Source organism: Trematomus bernacchii, unplaced genomic scaffold (assembly GCF_902827165.1).
Source record: "Trematomus bernacchii unplaced genomic scaffold, fTreBer1.1, whole genome shotgun sequence".
Lineage (NCBI taxonomy): Eukaryota > Metazoa > Chordata > Actinopteri > Perciformes > Nototheniidae > Trematomus > Trematomus bernacchii.
In genome coordinates this window covers 30456583-30474056 of record NW_022987739.1, presented here as the reverse complement: position 1 = coordinate 30474056, position 17474 = coordinate 30456583, and the positions used below count along the sequence as shown (strand labels likewise).

Here is a 17474-nt window from a genome sequence, read left to right as displayed (position 1 = left end):
TAACGGGAAAGGTGAAGTCATGCACAAAACTAACAGAAAAGTGATTTTTCCTTCATTACATATTTATCTCTGTGTTAATGGCGTCTCTGGTGGTCATGCACTGCACGCAGAGAGGGGGGGGGGGGGGGGAGAAAGGGTGAGTTAGGGGCCCTGGAGGACCAGAGCTCATTAAGGAGACGATGAATATTTCATGTTCTATAATTCTTTCATAGTTCTGTGCCGTAATTTGCCTTGATTTACGTTTAAAAGAGAACTTTTTCATTTGACTGCAGAGCACTCACAGCGCTGCCAGGAGAGAGAGAGGGAGAGAGAGAGGGGGGGGGGGGGGGAAGGGGGGGAGAAAGAGGGAGGACGTTTTTCAGGAATATTGAATCATGCCATGAGAAAAAGCTCCAGTTTGAGTGGTTTTGGAGCGGGGCTGTATTGTGTTGCTGTGAGAGGGAGGCTCTCACAAAGGACAAATAGGAATAATGGTCAATGTAACGGTCAGAAATACGAGGAGTGAAAGTCAAATATATATCAACTGCAAGCTTGTTTTCACATTAGCAAGAATATGTGCTTTTTTTTACTTCTAGAGAAAGGTTTTTATGGGAGATATCCAGAATAGAATGAGCATATTATCAATGTTAGTTTGACCACTGAGGATACATTAAAATCACTGCAGTTAGGGAGGAAATCAGTTCATTAAGTTATATTTAAAAACTGCTTTACTTTAGTTAAAAGTCCTTTACTCTCTTTTCCTCCGTACCCAAATCTCTAAAAACGGGGCTACAACGGAGCTGATCCAGATTTGCGTCCGATATGACGTAATATCTGAAATGTGGACCCACGGCCCTATCAGAAACGTTGCTATCAGAAACAATGCCCGACTGTTTTGGACGTAATATGGTCGGTGTTTACATTAGCATCGCTAACACTCAGAGCTAACCTGTACTGGAGAGCATGTGTGTGAAGAAGCAGGAAATAAAAAGGAACTCACCTTGTGGTATAACCGGCAAGAGAGAAAGCCTTTGAGCTTCATACTGTTTCAGAAATAATCCTTGATAATCCATGATATGGCGTTTCATCACGGCAGTATTTAGTTTAGACGGTAGCTGCCGGGTCCCGCATGAGCTCAGCCCCCTCCTTTTTAATTTTATCAATTTTTATTTGTTAAAGCTTTATACCCCAAATCAGCCCTTTAGAAACAGGAAGTGAAATAGAGGGATATGAGGCATGTCTAGAATGGGTGATCTGTTTGGTATTTTGAGCAAAACACTTCATACACATGTTTTTTATATATTTGTATATATCTGAGACCTATGCTATTGCCTAAAAATAGCATGATAGGTGACCTTTAAAATATTATTTTTTTGTTGGTGCCAATTTTAACCATTTCATAATTGCATATAGAATAATTTCATGTTTGACATTAAATTATCATATTATTCGTCATATTTCTTTAACTATTTTTTGAACATGAACACAAAAGAAATACTCAAGTCGAATACAAGAATCATAACAATTCAGTAATATGCATTGAGTAAAATGTACTTATCTAAGGAGACTGTCTTCATGTGGGAATGAAAGCATTGGTTGTTTATTCCACTTTCAACCCAAAATAATAAGTGACCATGTGGGATTTGTCAAAGCAAAAGAGGACGGTGCTCAAAGTCTTTTTAAAGCTTTAAAAAATAAGACGTTTGCAGTTTTTCTAGGGTCAACAAAGCGTATGACTTTTCATTTTTCATAAACATTTCTTATAAAAGTCCAGTGTTGTCTTTGAACTTTGACCACAACCTTTCTGTAACCTTAACAGAGAGGTTGTTGAACGCAAACCAACATCTTTCCTCAGCTTTAACAAAGTTGTTTTTATCCCTAAACCTCACCGAACGTTTTCAAAGGCAATGACAAACTTTTATTGTCATTCAGTTTGGAGTTGGGTTGGTTACATTTCTCTGTAATTGTCCCAGGGGTGTAAGCCTACCCTCCATGACTTATGACTAAGACTTCTTAAATTATATTGACCGAACAACACGGATCAGTTTAATGATTTTCACCTGGATGTTCTGCTCCCACGCACCTAAAAGCTGTGCTGTAAGAAGACACTGATTACCAACAAGTCGAGTTGCATCCAGCGAGTTTGTAGGAAAAGACAACAGCTGTTTTATGCACCATAGTCCAGATTTTTGCACAATTATAATAGCATATTCCTCATTTATTACAGATTTCTTCACCCGAGTCTAGCCTGAAATATATACTTTCTTTACATGTGTGTATTTTTATTGGCTCTTAATGAAGAATGTTTCATTATGAATTGAAGCACCTGACATCACGAGGACTTATCTTAGTTTATATATCACTGCCTTGCAATCAGCTTTAATTCAACTTTAAATATGTAAGTGTGTATTTGTTATCATCCCCCTTAATACAATTGTATTTGGAATCTCCCTTATGGATTTAAAGCATATGATAAGTGATGTTTCTTTGTTTTATCTTAAAAGTGCATGTAGTTAAGTCAATAAATTAAAAGGAGGTTATCTACAATCCATTTCAGAGAATACTCTTAAAGGAGAGGTGTCATGCTTTTCCGGTTATTACCCGTCCCCTTGTGTGTTATGAAGGTTTTTATGCATGTAAACGGTGTGCAGAGTCAAAACCCTCAAAGTACACCCTGTAGAGAGTAAAAGTCCCCAAAAAAGACCTCCCCAAAACGCCTCGTTGGAGATACGTCATTGTCCATTTGATTCTTCTGGGACGGCATGATGTCAAGCCGTACCCGGAACGAAATGGACCAATCCGTGGAGCCGTTACGTTACGTCCGCAGAGCCGTTACGTTAAGCCCCCGCTGATTGGTCCAAATTGACCAATCCACGGACTTCCTCACACACAGGCAGCTCTGCTGATTTCTCCTCCCTGGCTGCAAGCTGATAATAGACAGTTGGGATCGCGGCGAAATTCTCTCTGCAGACCCATTCTCTCTGCAGACCCATTCTCACTGCAGACCCATTCTCTCTGCAGACCCATTCTCTCTGCAGACCCATTCTCTCTGCAGACCCATTCTCTCTGCAGACCCATCCTCTCTGCAGACCCATTCTCTCTGCAGACCCATTCTCTCTGCAGACCCATTCTCTCTGCAGACCCATTCTCTCTGCAGACCCATCCTCTCTGCAGACCCATTCTCTCTGCAGACCCATTCTCTCCGCAGACCCATTCTCACAGCGTTTATCAACCTTTTTCTTACTCAATATCAAGCCACACTTATTGTTTTTACTTCGGCTGTGACTTTGTGTGTGCTCAGGATGAGTTTGGCTGTGTTTCGCTATGTATCCTAAACAAGGAAACAACACCTCCACGGAGCTCAGCGTGATTCACAACGTCCCGACCAATCAGAGCACACTGTGCTCACAGGGAGGGTGGGGGCTGGAGCTATTGGAGCTACAACGAGCCGTTAAAGGCAGAGAGTGAAATTCAGTGAATACACGTAGTTTACAGAGATGCTGTATGAGAAACCAATGTGAGTTTGGAGAGATGCACAGTATAAATCTATTCTAGTAGACCTCAACAATGGAATTATGATCAGTGGAAATGGCCATGACACCTCTCCTTTAATACAAACCCAAAACAAGTCTCACATTAACCACTGTAAATCATTTCACCACGGATATTATCAACAGAGTAGCAGGAGGTCAAAGAGTGAGAGGAGAATAAACACAGGGACGGATACAGGTGTAGAACATGGAGTTTTAATGGGAATGAATGGAGGTGAAGGGGGAGCTGGGGGGGGGGTAAATCCTGGCATCCGCAGTTTGAGGCTGATTTGGATGTGGAGTCATGTTGGTTTGGCAGAGACTCACTTCATTAGTGTCCTGGTGCATTAGAGGGGAGGGGAGGGGGAGGAAGGAGAAAGCAAACACTAGAATCAGAGCGTTGTGTTTTATACAGGAATTGACAAACTGATTATCTTAAATGCATAAAAGAGAATGTTCCTTTGGATGGGTATATAAAGAAAATAGCAGATTGAAAAGGTGTCTGCACAGATGGAAACAAATCATTTGCAACGGCACAATTTACTTTTGAGTAGCATTCAACTTGGCTTTACTGCGTTAGCTAATCACAGATTCTCATTGGACTGTTTCATTCGAACTGTGAGGAGACAGCGTTGTTGTAAAGAGTCTTATTTGTGTTTATATATCCTCACTTTTATCCTTGTATCCCACTAAAGATGTCCTGCCTCTGAACTATCGTCAACCTCACCTCGGAGCATGCTCTGCGCTTCAGCATTATAGCAGGAAGTGACGTGTGCCTTGGATACAGTTAGTCAGGGGAGGGGGTGGGTGTAGTAAGCCGAATAGCTGCCTCTTGCTTTTCAATGAGGATGATGAATTAGAAAGTGTAGGATGTAGCTAACGAGAATGTAAGCTAGTTATTAAGCTAAACGATATTTGAGATGGTTTGGCAAAGAAATAATTCTTGCTCTGTAAACAAATTCATACGAATAACTAATGTGATTTGTCACAAGTTTAAAATACTATTATTTACATGTACCTATAATTAGGGGGAGCAACTTTGGGTCAAATGTCATTCATTTGCGTACATTTTTTACGGTTTCCAGATTAATAGTGAGCATAAAATGTAATAGCCTTATTTTGTTATTATCTCTGGAGGAGCAGCTCTGTGTTTGGCTCTGCTCTGTAACATCATCATTAGAGCATGAGGGAGACCAGACCGCCTTTGTTGCATTCAGTATATGTGTGTGTGTGTGTGTGTGTGTGTGTGTGTGTGTGTGTGTGTGTGTGTGTGTGTGTGTGTGTGTGTGTGTGTGTGTGTGTGTGTGTGTGTGTGTGTGTGTGTGTGTGTGTGTGTGTGTGTGTGTGTGTGTGTGTGTGTGTGTGTGTGTGTGTGTGTGTGTGTGTGTGTGTGGCGATTGGTCCAAGAGACCTTTTGCTGTTAGCCCAAATAAGCAGAGAAATTATGAAGCTCTGTGGGTGGAGGTGGGGTTTGTTTCACAATCCCCTCCACGGTTTACCCTCAATTTAGTTATTAAGTGTCTCAGGGAGTTTGTTCGGGGGATGTTTGTGGCTGTGTGGTCCTCATTAGGGCAGGGGTACATATCTCAGAAGATTGGGGGGGAAGGAGGTAGAGAGAAAAATGACCCAAAAAAAAAAGGAAAAACGTACTGTTTTCCTGTAAATTGGTCATTCCACCCGCTGGAAATAAAGCCCCTGCGAACCAAATCGGTGCAATTTCATGGTCTGGCCTGCCCTCAATATTATTTAAGTAATACCCTGTTATTATTGAATAGAAGGGAGAGAAAAGCGAATGACTATTATCTTTATGTGGGTCCTTTAATTTTAATGCGCCGCAGATTTATAGCTGGGCATTCCAGTGGGGAGGCCCCTCCCTGCTGTTAGAGGGAGAGGCGGGACACGACCACAACGCTGAAAAACAGCCTGACAAACAACCAGAGAACCCCCCACAATGCATCTGCACCCCCCCACCAATGCATCTGCACCACGCTGCATCTGCACCACGCTGCACCCCCAGAGATGGCAAAAGTACACACATCCTTTACTCAAGTAGAAGTACACATACTCGTGTTTAAAAATACTCTGGTGAAAAGTAGAAGTACTGACTAAACTTCTTAAGTAAAAGTAAAGAGGGCTTTGAAATGTACTTCAGTAAAAAGTACCCATAACTAGCAGCTGTTTTAAAGAGTACCTGACCTCCCTTTATATTAATAGAACAATAATGTCATTGTTAGCTAATGAATGTTTCCATGCTGAACAACGGCAACATGACAACGTTTTCATTGGTCCCTCTTCTTTAGAGAAGACCAGGAAGTGATGGATACACGGATCGTGTTCAAATCAATAGGCACGCAATGACTCTAAATAATAATGATCACGCCACCAAACACACATTCAAACTAAAGGAACCAGCCTGTTTGGGAAATGAGAGAAGTAGAAAGTACAGGTATTTGGGTTCAAAATGTAAGAAGTAGAAAGTACAGGTATTTGTGTTCAACATGTAAGAAGTAGAAAGTACAGGTATTTGTGTTCAAAATGTAAGAAGTAGAAAGTACAGGTATTTGTGTTCAACATGTAAGAAGTACAAAGTACAGGTATTTGTGTTCAACATGTAAGAAGTAGAAAGTACAGGTATTTGTGTTCAAAATGTAAGAAGTAGAAAGTACAGGTATTTGTGTTCAAAATGTAAGAAGTAAAAGTAAAAAGTCGTCAGAGAAATAAGTAGTGGAGTAAAGTACTGATACCAGAAAAATGTACTTCAGTAAAGTAACGAAGTATTTGTACTCCACTACTTCCCACCTCTGTGGACCCCCACTAGGACAACAAGAGCTCCACCCATCAGATTAACAGACACCTACGTTGATTGTTACCATTTAGATGTCTTTCTTTGGTAGTTACAAGCCTTTCTCATGTGATTAAAAAACATGTTGATAAATCTTGCTTAAAGCCAGATAAACATTGAGCTCTGTCAAAACCTGGATTACATAAACCTTGAAACTATAACTATCCTGATACAATCATCTAAAGTTCATCCTCTCAGTGTAATCGTTCGGTTGTATCTATTGCTTCCAGAAAAACCGACATATTTGAACCCTTTATTATTTACTCTCTTTACATCTTATTAGCCTTTCTTGTGGGATTTTATTTTTAATCCTGGTGATAAATCTTGCTGAAAACACATTGAGCTCCGTCTGCAACACCGTCAAAACCTGCATTACATAGGTTTAAACTCAATAATAATACGGTTACAATCATTTAAAGTGAATCCCTTACAATGTACACTTTATATTATATCTCTCTGAGGGCCTAAGATATTCTACAAAATAATATTTAAAAACATTTTTAAAAATATATATTTTTTTAGATATATTTTTCATTAGTTTTACCAATATAACTTGATTTAATTGTATTTAAAATAACATTTCCAAAGAAATAAATCCTTCGAATCTGCCTATTCAGTTTCTGTTTGAATGTGAAGGGTTAAATGAAAGAAGCTCGTCTCTGCGAGGTACTGTGAGCTGATTGGTGGTCCTGCTGTGAATTCACAGAGGGCCCGCTATAGTAACTGAAGGAGAGAGTAATGTCAAATGACAGTACAATTGACCAATCATATCTTCCCTCTAAATGGGTGGGTTTTATTATCGGGCGGACTTTATGACAAGTTCCGCCCGCTGTGAAGCTTTTCTTGTTTCCATAGCAACAATAAATTCCTGTCAACAGTGTAAACTCGCCTTCAAAAATAAAAGCATGCCAAATGACACTTAAGGCATACAACTGCAACGAAAGTAACAAACACAATGCAATATCATTTTCAATTTCAAAGAACACAAATGGGGTTCCCAGGTGTTGTTTTGTGTGGTAGAGGGTTGATGCACACACACACATTGATGCGTTTTGCACCCTGGGCCGTTGTTTTGATATTCCGCTGAAGTATACGCTGTGACGTAATAACTCATTATTTTATTTATTTTCGAGGGAAGGGGTGGGGGTCAGAGGGTATAAAAGTCACGGCTCGCCACTGCTCTTTACACCTTCCTAGCCCTTGTAAAATAAGAACAAATATATATAAATGTTGCTGCAAACATGCTTCACATTAACATAACTTACTGAAAATCTGAGACGATAAAATACAAGCAATCCTTCAAAGTTAATCTTTCCCCACGTTAATGTTCAAGTGGATCAATTGTTTTACCAGCAGCCATTTAAAGTCCATCCTCTTCCAGTAATTCATGCACCAGTTGTATGAATGACCAACCAGTAAAAAATAAACTCTACTTTCCTAACTTGGGTTTAAAATAAACCTACAAATTATATAATAATCAAAAAATAATAATAATCTTTAAAGGGCTGAGGGACTCGTTTAAGGATATTTTTTCTCTATGAAACACACTACAAATTGCCTTTTTCTTTCTTTGCATATACACATAATCATGCCGCCTACTTTGTCTTAACTTAATATACGAATAGTTTAATAATCTGGCAAGGTATGCATGTTAATTCATACAGCATATTTCAGCAACACGGCAATTCAAAGTGCTTTAAACAAAGCTTAGGGCAACTTTTTCTGCATGTTTCCTTGTCGTCTTCTATCAAATTAGAAGCAAAGCAATCGTTGTAATCCAACAATTTATGTTTAAAGTGTCCTCCCTCTTCCCGTCCACACCCCACCTTCAGTGTCCTGGTTAAATAGTGATGGGGTGTCACAAGTTTGTAAATAAGACACTTCCCGGCTGACAGGTGGTTGGCGTTTTACTGGAGCTAATCTTACACCATTAGGTCAAAGGTATATTGGACAGAGGGCCGTTTGGAGCGGGTTAATACACACTTCTCACCCTGAGGAGGCTACTGTGTGCTGCAGGTTACTGTGTTTTATAAGAAGCGTTGCATCATGCAAGGTCACTATCAGCTACTCATTATACTCAGGAAATAATAAGTAATATATAATCCCGCGTTTCAATAAAGTCAGACTGAAGCATCCTTTGTGCTCCAGTCAATCATCTCAGTAAACACAGAGCTGAATCCAGATCAAATGCACGCTGAAGGCTCTGAGCAGGTTTTCTCTCAGTGATCGTGCTGTTATGTTCAATGTTTGTTGTTTGTTTTTCATGTGTTGTGTCTGTTGATGTTACACATGGAGCTGCTGTGATGCAAGGAGCATTTCAGACTTGATCTGACCATTAAAGTATTATCGTATCATAATAGTATGCGTGATATGTTGTCTTACAAATGCATCCAGATGTTGAAATTAGAGAGATTTGGTTAAGTGAAAGTCAAAGGAATGCATTTTGTACATTAAGTATCAGGGTTGTTTCATATTTTTGGTTTGCATACCCCGATCACTCACATTTGACATAATATTTCATAATTATACACAAGTTTGGCATGAACCACCTTTCCACATATCTAGGTGTCCATATATCCACACATTTTAAATTAAGGATATCTCAAGTTTGGCAGCGCTTTTGACAGCCTGTAATTGTTTAAAGGTGCTGTTGAGACAAATACATTATGAAATGATGATATCTACAGATGAATAAATAGAGTATGTGGGGGTTTCCATCGTGTCATGAGGATTTTTTTAACCCCAATGATACCATGTCAATCACTTGACTCAAACTGTTTGCCATTACTCTTTTGTTTACACAGACAGCATGATGTTAGATTTGCCTGAGTCTTGATCAGGGGTCACTGTGCCCCGTTAATCAATCAGCTGTTCTGTTTTTCTCGCCAGGCTCTCCACAGGCCACCTCCTGCCCAGATGAAGGAGCTCCGTGTGTCTCCGATGCGTGAGGAGCAGTTATCTGTCCCGCAGATTGAGGAAGGGGCTCAGATATCAGCAGGGGGTCAACCCAACTCTGGAGGCAGTGCAGGGGGCAACAAGAAGCCCCGATCACGCACTAAGGTACAGTCTGATGTTCACGACTATTATCAGGATTCATAAAGTCATTATTATGCACTTTGGCTAAATATCCCCAGATCGATAGGCCAATCCTTTCTGTTGTTTTGTTTAAGACGCCGGTATTCAAAGCTACAAACCTACTTTTTTCACCACATTCCTGCAAGAAAATGCCAAGAATTAAAAATGTCACCCTATAAGAAATCAATGAATGCATCAAAGTATCAAATCTTGACATTATTAGTTTTATTGATGGATTATAAAAGGCTTAGAGCTAGTGTTGGGCACTAAAACAGGTTAATATTCACTTTCCAATATCTATTTAATATTGCATAACAAAACATCTCCTATAACAACTGCAAAGATGAAAGTTTCCTGTGAAAAACTAGACACAACGTTGCATTTGAACCTGTCATGATAGTACCTTTTTCCAATATTACATTTACCTGAACTGAGCTTAAAAGTATCATAATGTAACTCAATGCTGTTTCTGTTAATGTTAGCTGTTAGCTTCGTCATTTAGCCAAGCAGGAGAGTGCTGCAAATCGCTCACAATGTAACATTTTGAGCTAAAAACTAATCAGTCTTGTAGGTTTTTTGTTGGTGACCAGTGCCGAAAATCCCACATTTTTGCTGAAGATTGTCCGATAAAGTTTGGGGCATCGCTAGTTATAGCAACTGGTTTTAATTCCCATTATCTATCCATGTATTCCAGATTTCCCTGGAGGCCCTGGGCATCCTGCAGAGCTTCATCCAGGACGTGGGCCTGTACCCGGACCAGGAGGCGATCCACACCCTGTCCGCTCAGCTGGACCTGCCCAAACACACCATCATCAAGTTCTTCCAGAACCAGCGGTACCACGTGAAGCACCACGGCCGCCTGAAGGAGCTGAGCGAGGGCGCGGCGGCCAGCGGGGGGGTGGACGTCAGCGAATACAGAGAAGAAGAACTGCTGTCGGGCTCCGAGGACCCGGAGTCCAGCGAGGACGGAGCGGAGGAAATCTACCAGACCTCAGAGGGGAATAATGGGAACACAGGGGGGCAAAACCAGCCACAAAACTCCTCCAGCCAGTCGATAAACATGGCTCAGGAGGAGGGAAAGGACCAGAATCACGGTCGATCTGGAGGACTTTTAGGATCAGGAAGTTCCTCGTCCAGTCCCAAAGAGGAAAGGGACTATCAGAGGTAAAAGACAGACTCAAAGAGAAGAGAGGACGGAGAGAGAGGAGAGGAAGATGGCTGTAAGAGAAACCAACCCAGTCTCACAACAAAAACGTGAAATAGCTACGTTGGTCCACAGGGCAAAACGTAGTCTATTCACAAATAACCCTCTCAAGACGTGACATGAATAATGTAATTAACAAAGGACAAACTGATGTTTTTTAGTTGATGAGTACTGCAGATATCACTGTAAGATCATTCAACAGTGAGGGGAATGATATGCGTCCCTAGCAACCACCTTAGTAAGACCGGAAATACTGTTTTCACGGTTTTCAGAGTTGACGATAACTTGACATGGACGCTGGTCAATAGAAATGAATAGGGGGAAAGACGTAGTATATTAACGTTCTCCTGGTGAGACCTCAAATAATCTTTGTAATATCTATCAAGCTATAGATCCTACACATCCACTGGACGTAGATTCTAACAGTACAATTTACACTTCTCGCTAGAAATGTAATCAAAAAGCATTATAATGGCCAAACTATCCTACAATGGCCGCCATGTTTTTCCACGCTGGGAAAGTTTACGATCACGTGACTTGGACACGGTCATTAGAAATGAATAGGAAAAAATATTGTATTCATGTCACGTCTTGAGCGGGTTATTTGTGAATATACCACCAACGTCGCTATTTCACGTTTTTTTGTGAGACTGGGTTGGAGAAACTGCGTAAGAGGTGAACGCCAAAAAAAACATCAGGATGAAATTGTGTAAGAGACACCTGATGTGTGAAATTACCTCAGCAAAAAGACAGCAGGTTGTGAAACTGTGGAAGGAATTTCTTCTGAAAAAACCCCCAGAATAATTCACTCACTTATTAACAGGTTGCTGCTCATAAATACAAGACTAAAATCTCCACAACCGAACTTTCTAGAAACACTCCAAGGAGGCGGGATTTCATCAGATCTGCCAGAAAAATGTCCTGTTCCTCTGAAGTCTGAGCACAGTCACATATTTCCTAACATGCCGGGTTGAATTTGCCCCTCTGAGACGTTTATAGACTGGATCCCAGGGGCCAATACAATCCAAATAATCCTCAGGACACACACTGATGTTGCTAATGCTGTCGCCTGCCTGAGAACGTGGACAGAACATTTCATTGTAAAAAATTAAGGAAATGACCACCACGAAAACCCTTCACACTCCAGAATCACTACCAGACCTTTCAAGCACTTACTGTTCAAAACGACACCTTTACTGGATGATGAACTCTTGCCTCCTTCTCGTCTTATTGCTCACAAAACAGTCTAGTTGCCAGCATTGTGGACCCAGAAATGAGTAGTAGCCCTAAGTGTTGTGTTAAAAATGTATAGTGCAGGTCCCAAGTAAACTCACATATGTTGGGCAATTTGCGAAATTAGCACAAGTTGCGTTAATTAACATGAAGTAGCATTATAGCGTACTGTATGTAAACAATATTTCAAAAACTGCCTGGTCGATTCGGACAATTTAGGAATGGTTTTGGGGGTTGTTGAGGGTCCTGAGTCCATTTCTGAAATGTTCAGGATCATAAATGGCAGTTTTAACCAAAGAAGTGGACATATTTGTTCACTATGTGGGCTGATATGGACTATCATGAGTAGTGTTGCGACCATAGTGAGCACATTTATTTTCTCTACTATGGACAACTTTCTTTCAAATAATTAAGCAATCTGTCCCATCCAAATGATCCAGAGTCCACTAAAACTTTAAAATTGACACAAAATTCACAAAAATCAGCCTACAGAAAGTACAAATATGCCCTCTTTCTGGTTAAAACTGCCTTTTTTGATCCTGAAAATGTCAGAAATGTATTCAGCATCCTCAATAACCCCCAAAACCACTCCAAAATTGTCCAATTCGGCCAAGCCATTTAATAACTATTGTCCGCACTAATGCCAATAAATGTTAATAACGCAACTTATGCTAATTGTTCAAATTGCCGAACATATTAAAGTTAGCATCCGGCTGTTTCTATGTGCTGTGGACCCTTGCTATACATTTCTATCATAACACTTTAGGGTACTCAACATTTCCATGTTCACAATAGGACTCAATGAGTTTAGACTAAAAGCAAGTGAGAGGTTTTTTCAAAATGACAGTGGACAGAGGATGTGGCGTTCAGGGACACTCGTGTGCAAACCCACGCCCTGCAAATGTGCGGGCGAGAAAAATGCCAAGGACAGAGCGGAGGATTCAGCAAACCAAACAATCAGTCACTTTATGTGCGGTAGTCCTCTCCTCTCTCCATCTCACCCTCTCCCCCCTTCTCCCTCCCTCTAATTGGTGCCCACAGTCTCGTGTTTCACCACACCTCCCCGCACTTAAACTTCACCAACCCTATTTATTGCTATCTTTATCCATGATTATTATTATCATTATTGTTATTATTGTTGTTATTATGGTTAGGATTGCTGTCATTGCGTGCTATTTTAAAGTTTTTTTTATTTCCATGGTTTTTAAATATCGTTTTTTTTAAGAACTGGGCGTTGGTTTTGGGACACAAGAGACATTAAGAGCGCTCTAAATGAAGAAGAAGAAGGAGAGGAAAAGGAAATAAAAAGAACCAGTTACTGAGTATTAGTGGGTGGAAAATAAAAGTCCCGTCATGTTGTATTAATGTACGCCTTTTTTAGAGTTCTGTTTCCCAAAAAATCGCAAATAGTTAAATAACAAAGTGAAAACTGTTGATGACAATCTACTTTTTTGAGCCATTTAAAAAAAAAAAGTGGCAGGTTTGACTCACTTTTGATGTCTGTACATACCCGACACGGGATAAATTGTTATTGATATACTTTTTATTTGTAAGTGTTTGAGCCAGTTTGGAGTATCAGAGGAGTGCTGTTCTGTTTTATCCTTTTTTTTGGACAACTCAGTGAAACCAGTTCATTGTGCCAGGCGAAGTCAATCACAAGAGTATTTAAAATGATTTGTTTTTCCTTTGCTTGGTGTCTGTTGTGTACAAGTATACAGTATGTTCAAAAAAAATAATCTCTGAGGATGGATAGTGTCCATGTTGTTTGGCTGCTACACTCGAACAGATGACCTGCCTTTTAATGATTACGTCGACTTTAATCACTGCGATGATGATGATGATGATGATGTGCTTTTCTGTATGACAGGAATCAGGGTTAGACTCTAATGCAGTTCCAATGAAATCTGAGTTCATCCAGCGTTGAAGTGAATTAAAATTTGTGAATTCAAATATCGTCTTGTCTTTATTTATCACTGTTTTTATGGATCCATCACACAAAAGACGCTTATTGTAGCTGGGCCAAGCCTAGAGTAAATATATATATAGTTATTTAGGTTTTAGTGCATGTAAATAGTAGCAAAGGCTAAAATCCCTGTGTTCCCTCCAGAGGGAGTTTCTCTCCCAAACACTTTAAAGTAGAGACTGATATATACACCTGAACATCAGCAGGAGAGGACTCTTTAAAGTAGAGACACTACATACTGATATACACCTGAACATCAGCAGGAGAGGACTCTTTAAAGTAGAGACACTACATACTGATATACACCCTGAACATCAGCAGGAGAGGACTCTTTAAAGTAGAGACACTACATACTGATATACACCTGAACATCAGCAGGAGAGGACTCTTTAAAGTAGAGACACTACATACTGATATACACCTGAACATCAGCAGAAGAGGACTCTTTAAAGTAGAGACACTACATACTGATATACACCTGAACATCAGCAGGAGAGGACTCTTTAAAGTAGAGACACTACATACTGATATACACCTGAACATCAGCAGGAGAGGACTCTTTAAAGTAGAGACACTACATACTGATATGAAACCTGAAAATTAACAAAATAGGGCCACTTTAAATGTTACATTTTTATTAATATAAGTATATTTCACCTCTGAAACTACATTACTGTTGACATTGAGTTGATTCATTTGCATCTACTGCCTAATTTATATTTCTTTCTTTCTTTCTTACTTTACTTATAGTATATTTATGTTATATTTTATCTCTTATTTAACTAGTATAAGTCCAAGTTTACCCTGCAGACGTTAAAAACAACAACCTTGTCCTGAGAATGATTCGATAAAGTTAACTTTTTTCATCAATTTAACAAAAAAAGGATAGGATTTTTCCATTGCTCTCTGGCAAACATTTAGAAGTGTTTTGTCCGGCTAGATAATCTTCACAACACCCCATTTTTAATTAATTTTGAAAATGCAGAAATGCAATGGCCAGTGTGGTATTTACTGACATATTTTATTATAAGTGTCAAAATCTCTTAAGCTTGTGTTAACCACGCTGCATTTCAGGCAAACCCTTTGACCCGAGAGGAGGGAAATGGTTTTAGGACTCTTTCCTGCAGGAGAAGTTCAGTTATATATCTATGGTTTATAAAAGCTTCAGATATATATTGAAGTTCATTGGTCGCACAACAAAGTCTAACGTAAAAGTGCATTTAGTGGGGACTATTTTCAGCTGCAGATTTCCTGTTTGTGAGTATTATAAACCATGTTGTGTTTGGCTATGGTTGCCATCTGACAGGATTTAAACATCAGATTTTATCGATATTTACCTGAAACAACACTCACCAAATAACACAGCTAACTCTTTACACCACTTAACATAAGTATCTCTGGCTCCAAAGATGTTTGTGGAGGTGTTTCCTTTAATTGGTGACTTTAAGAAACTACAGAAACTTAACAAAACCAAGACACACACACGGCCTGTCGATCTGGAACCAGCTGAAAATTAACTTTAGTGAAATAAAATGGCTCTAACGACAAGCTACCTTAAGATCAGCTACTCATGCATCTCTCTCTCACACACACGCACGCACGCACGCACGCACGCCTGCACGCACGCGCACACACACACACACACACACACACACACACACACAATACTTGACCCAACCCCTAGTGGCAGGTTAAACACCGAGATTGTTCCACCCTGCCAACACCTCATCACAGTTGAAACTATTTAGAGAGGCACTTGAGTGTGAGTGTGTGTGTGTGTGTGTGTGTGTGTGTGTGTGTGTGTGTGTGTGTGTGTGTGTGTGTGTGTGTGTGTGTGTGTGTGTGTCTCAGTCTCAGTAAACAATAGAGTCTAAGTGTTGGTGATGAGCAGGAGGGAGGAAGCGTTTCCCTCTCAGCGTGTCTCCTCTGGCTGCAGACAATCAGCTCTCAGCGGGATAATCACACCTGCTGAGAGACACCGATGTTTCTCCATACTTCCCCCTAAAATAGCCCGTCTACCTGTATCTCTGCTGCAGGATAACTGACCTGAAGTCAGCTACAGGAAGAGTCTCTGTGTCCACCAGGCACTGAGCAGAGCATCCTCCCAGCGTTTCATAAAGAAAAGGTTCCTAGCGATATGTTGAAAAGGTATCACTGCCTTTAGAGGACAGACTAGCTTCCCCCCTTTGCTTTTATCTTTCAATTTGATTTAATACATTTGTCAAACATGGATTTTTCACCATGAACACCAACCAGAAGATCCTAGCTCTCACACTTTGTATGAAGGAGCTTCACCTCTTTCTCTGACAGCCGTATAACAAGAAGGACAATCGGCATACGAGGATAATAGTATGGCCTCAACGACAGAAAACACCCACGGTCCAATCTGCTCAATCAAATGAGCTTTTTTGTTAGTCTTTGTTCTCATAGTTTCCATCTGAAAGACACATTTAAAAACAGGCCTTTCTTTCTTTTTCGCCATTGTCAGTAGGTGTATATGTAAGTCATGTGTTAATATGTCAATGTATTTATTGTTTTCTTTGTAGTATGTGTGGAACAGCAGGACGGACTCCACAACAAATGTGTTTATGGGGACAATAAAGTATATGGTAATTATCGTATCGTATATTCGTAACAGTTAAGATATACATATATATATATTTTATATATATCCTTGCTTACTTAAACGGTTATCTTGTGTTTTTTGTAAATTATTGAGTCTTCTTGCATATTAATGTGTTAGTTTTTTATACCTCGGGACCAGTGGCGGACTGGCCACCAGGAAGTTTGGGCCGAATCCCGAAGGGCCGGTACCGAAGTGGGCCGGTCGGACAATGTGGGCCGGCCGGCTAATACACCCCCCCCCCCCCGCGTTGACAATATACTAGTGGTACCGAAGTGGGCCGGTCGAGATGCCCGGGCTGATCTTTAGTCCCAGTCCGCCCCTGCTCGGGACTGTGGGAAACAGTATTTCGATCTTTCTGTGTACAAACATATTTTGAGATTGACAATAAAGTTGACTTTGACTGATGTGCTCTTACAAAAAGACTGGTTGCACCTTTTTATTTTCAAGGTGGCTGCATGTGACAGCTCTCTCCTTATTGGAAACAATAGTAAAAATACACTGGCGCTTAGAAAAAAGGCACTTACTGTAAGACACAGGCCCTTTAAATAGATTCACTGTTTACTTCATAGCTAGAGTTGATATTTTCACGATCCAGCCAATAGAAACCTGTCATTTATTTCTCCTGTTCAGCATGAATCATTCCTCCCTGAGAGTTTGTGTTTATGCGACCTTGGAGTGACTAGTTTTCTTGATGTTCAAAAGCTCCCAGAGTTGTTCAGAGCGCCTTGTCTTCTGAACAATGTTGTGCATTGTGTATAAACTTGAACCGGGCTCGGCTTGAGGCTGGGGCTGAGACGACTGCACAGCCACAGGAACCAAATATTGCTTCATTTGGACATGAAGGCAATCAAAGGAAAGCCAGACATTGGAAAAATATCCTGCCCAAGAGGCTGTCTTTGGTGGAATTTACTGGAAATTGTGGATGACAATGCAGCTTCCTGTGTTTATACAGTGAAAGAATACAACTTTAAAAGGATTATTACCAAAGACGGGCGCTGTGTTTTGTTCCAGGGAATTAACAA

The 17474-nt window shown here is 40.3% G+C and overlaps 1 protein-coding gene across 5 annotated transcripts in view; it reads left to right on the top strand.

Annotated features, from left to right (window-relative positions):
* Positions 1–13813, top strand: part of satb2 (SATB homeobox 2) — a 61236-nt gene extending 47423 nt beyond the window's left edge. For 3 of the 5 annotated variants that reach the window (XM_034146760.1, XM_034146762.1, XM_034146756.1), the window contains exons 13-14: positions 9220–9411; positions 10121–13813. In XM_034146760.1, coding sequence (XP_034002651.1) covers positions 9220–9411; positions 10121–10594 — 666 coding nt within the window. In that variant the 3' untranslated portion in view covers positions 10595–13813. The remainder of the gene's footprint in view (positions 1–9219; positions 9412–10120) is intronic. The other 2 variants (XM_034146761.1, XM_034146757.1) reach the window with 2 other exon arrangements.
* Positions 13814–17474: the final 3661 nt, after the last annotated feature.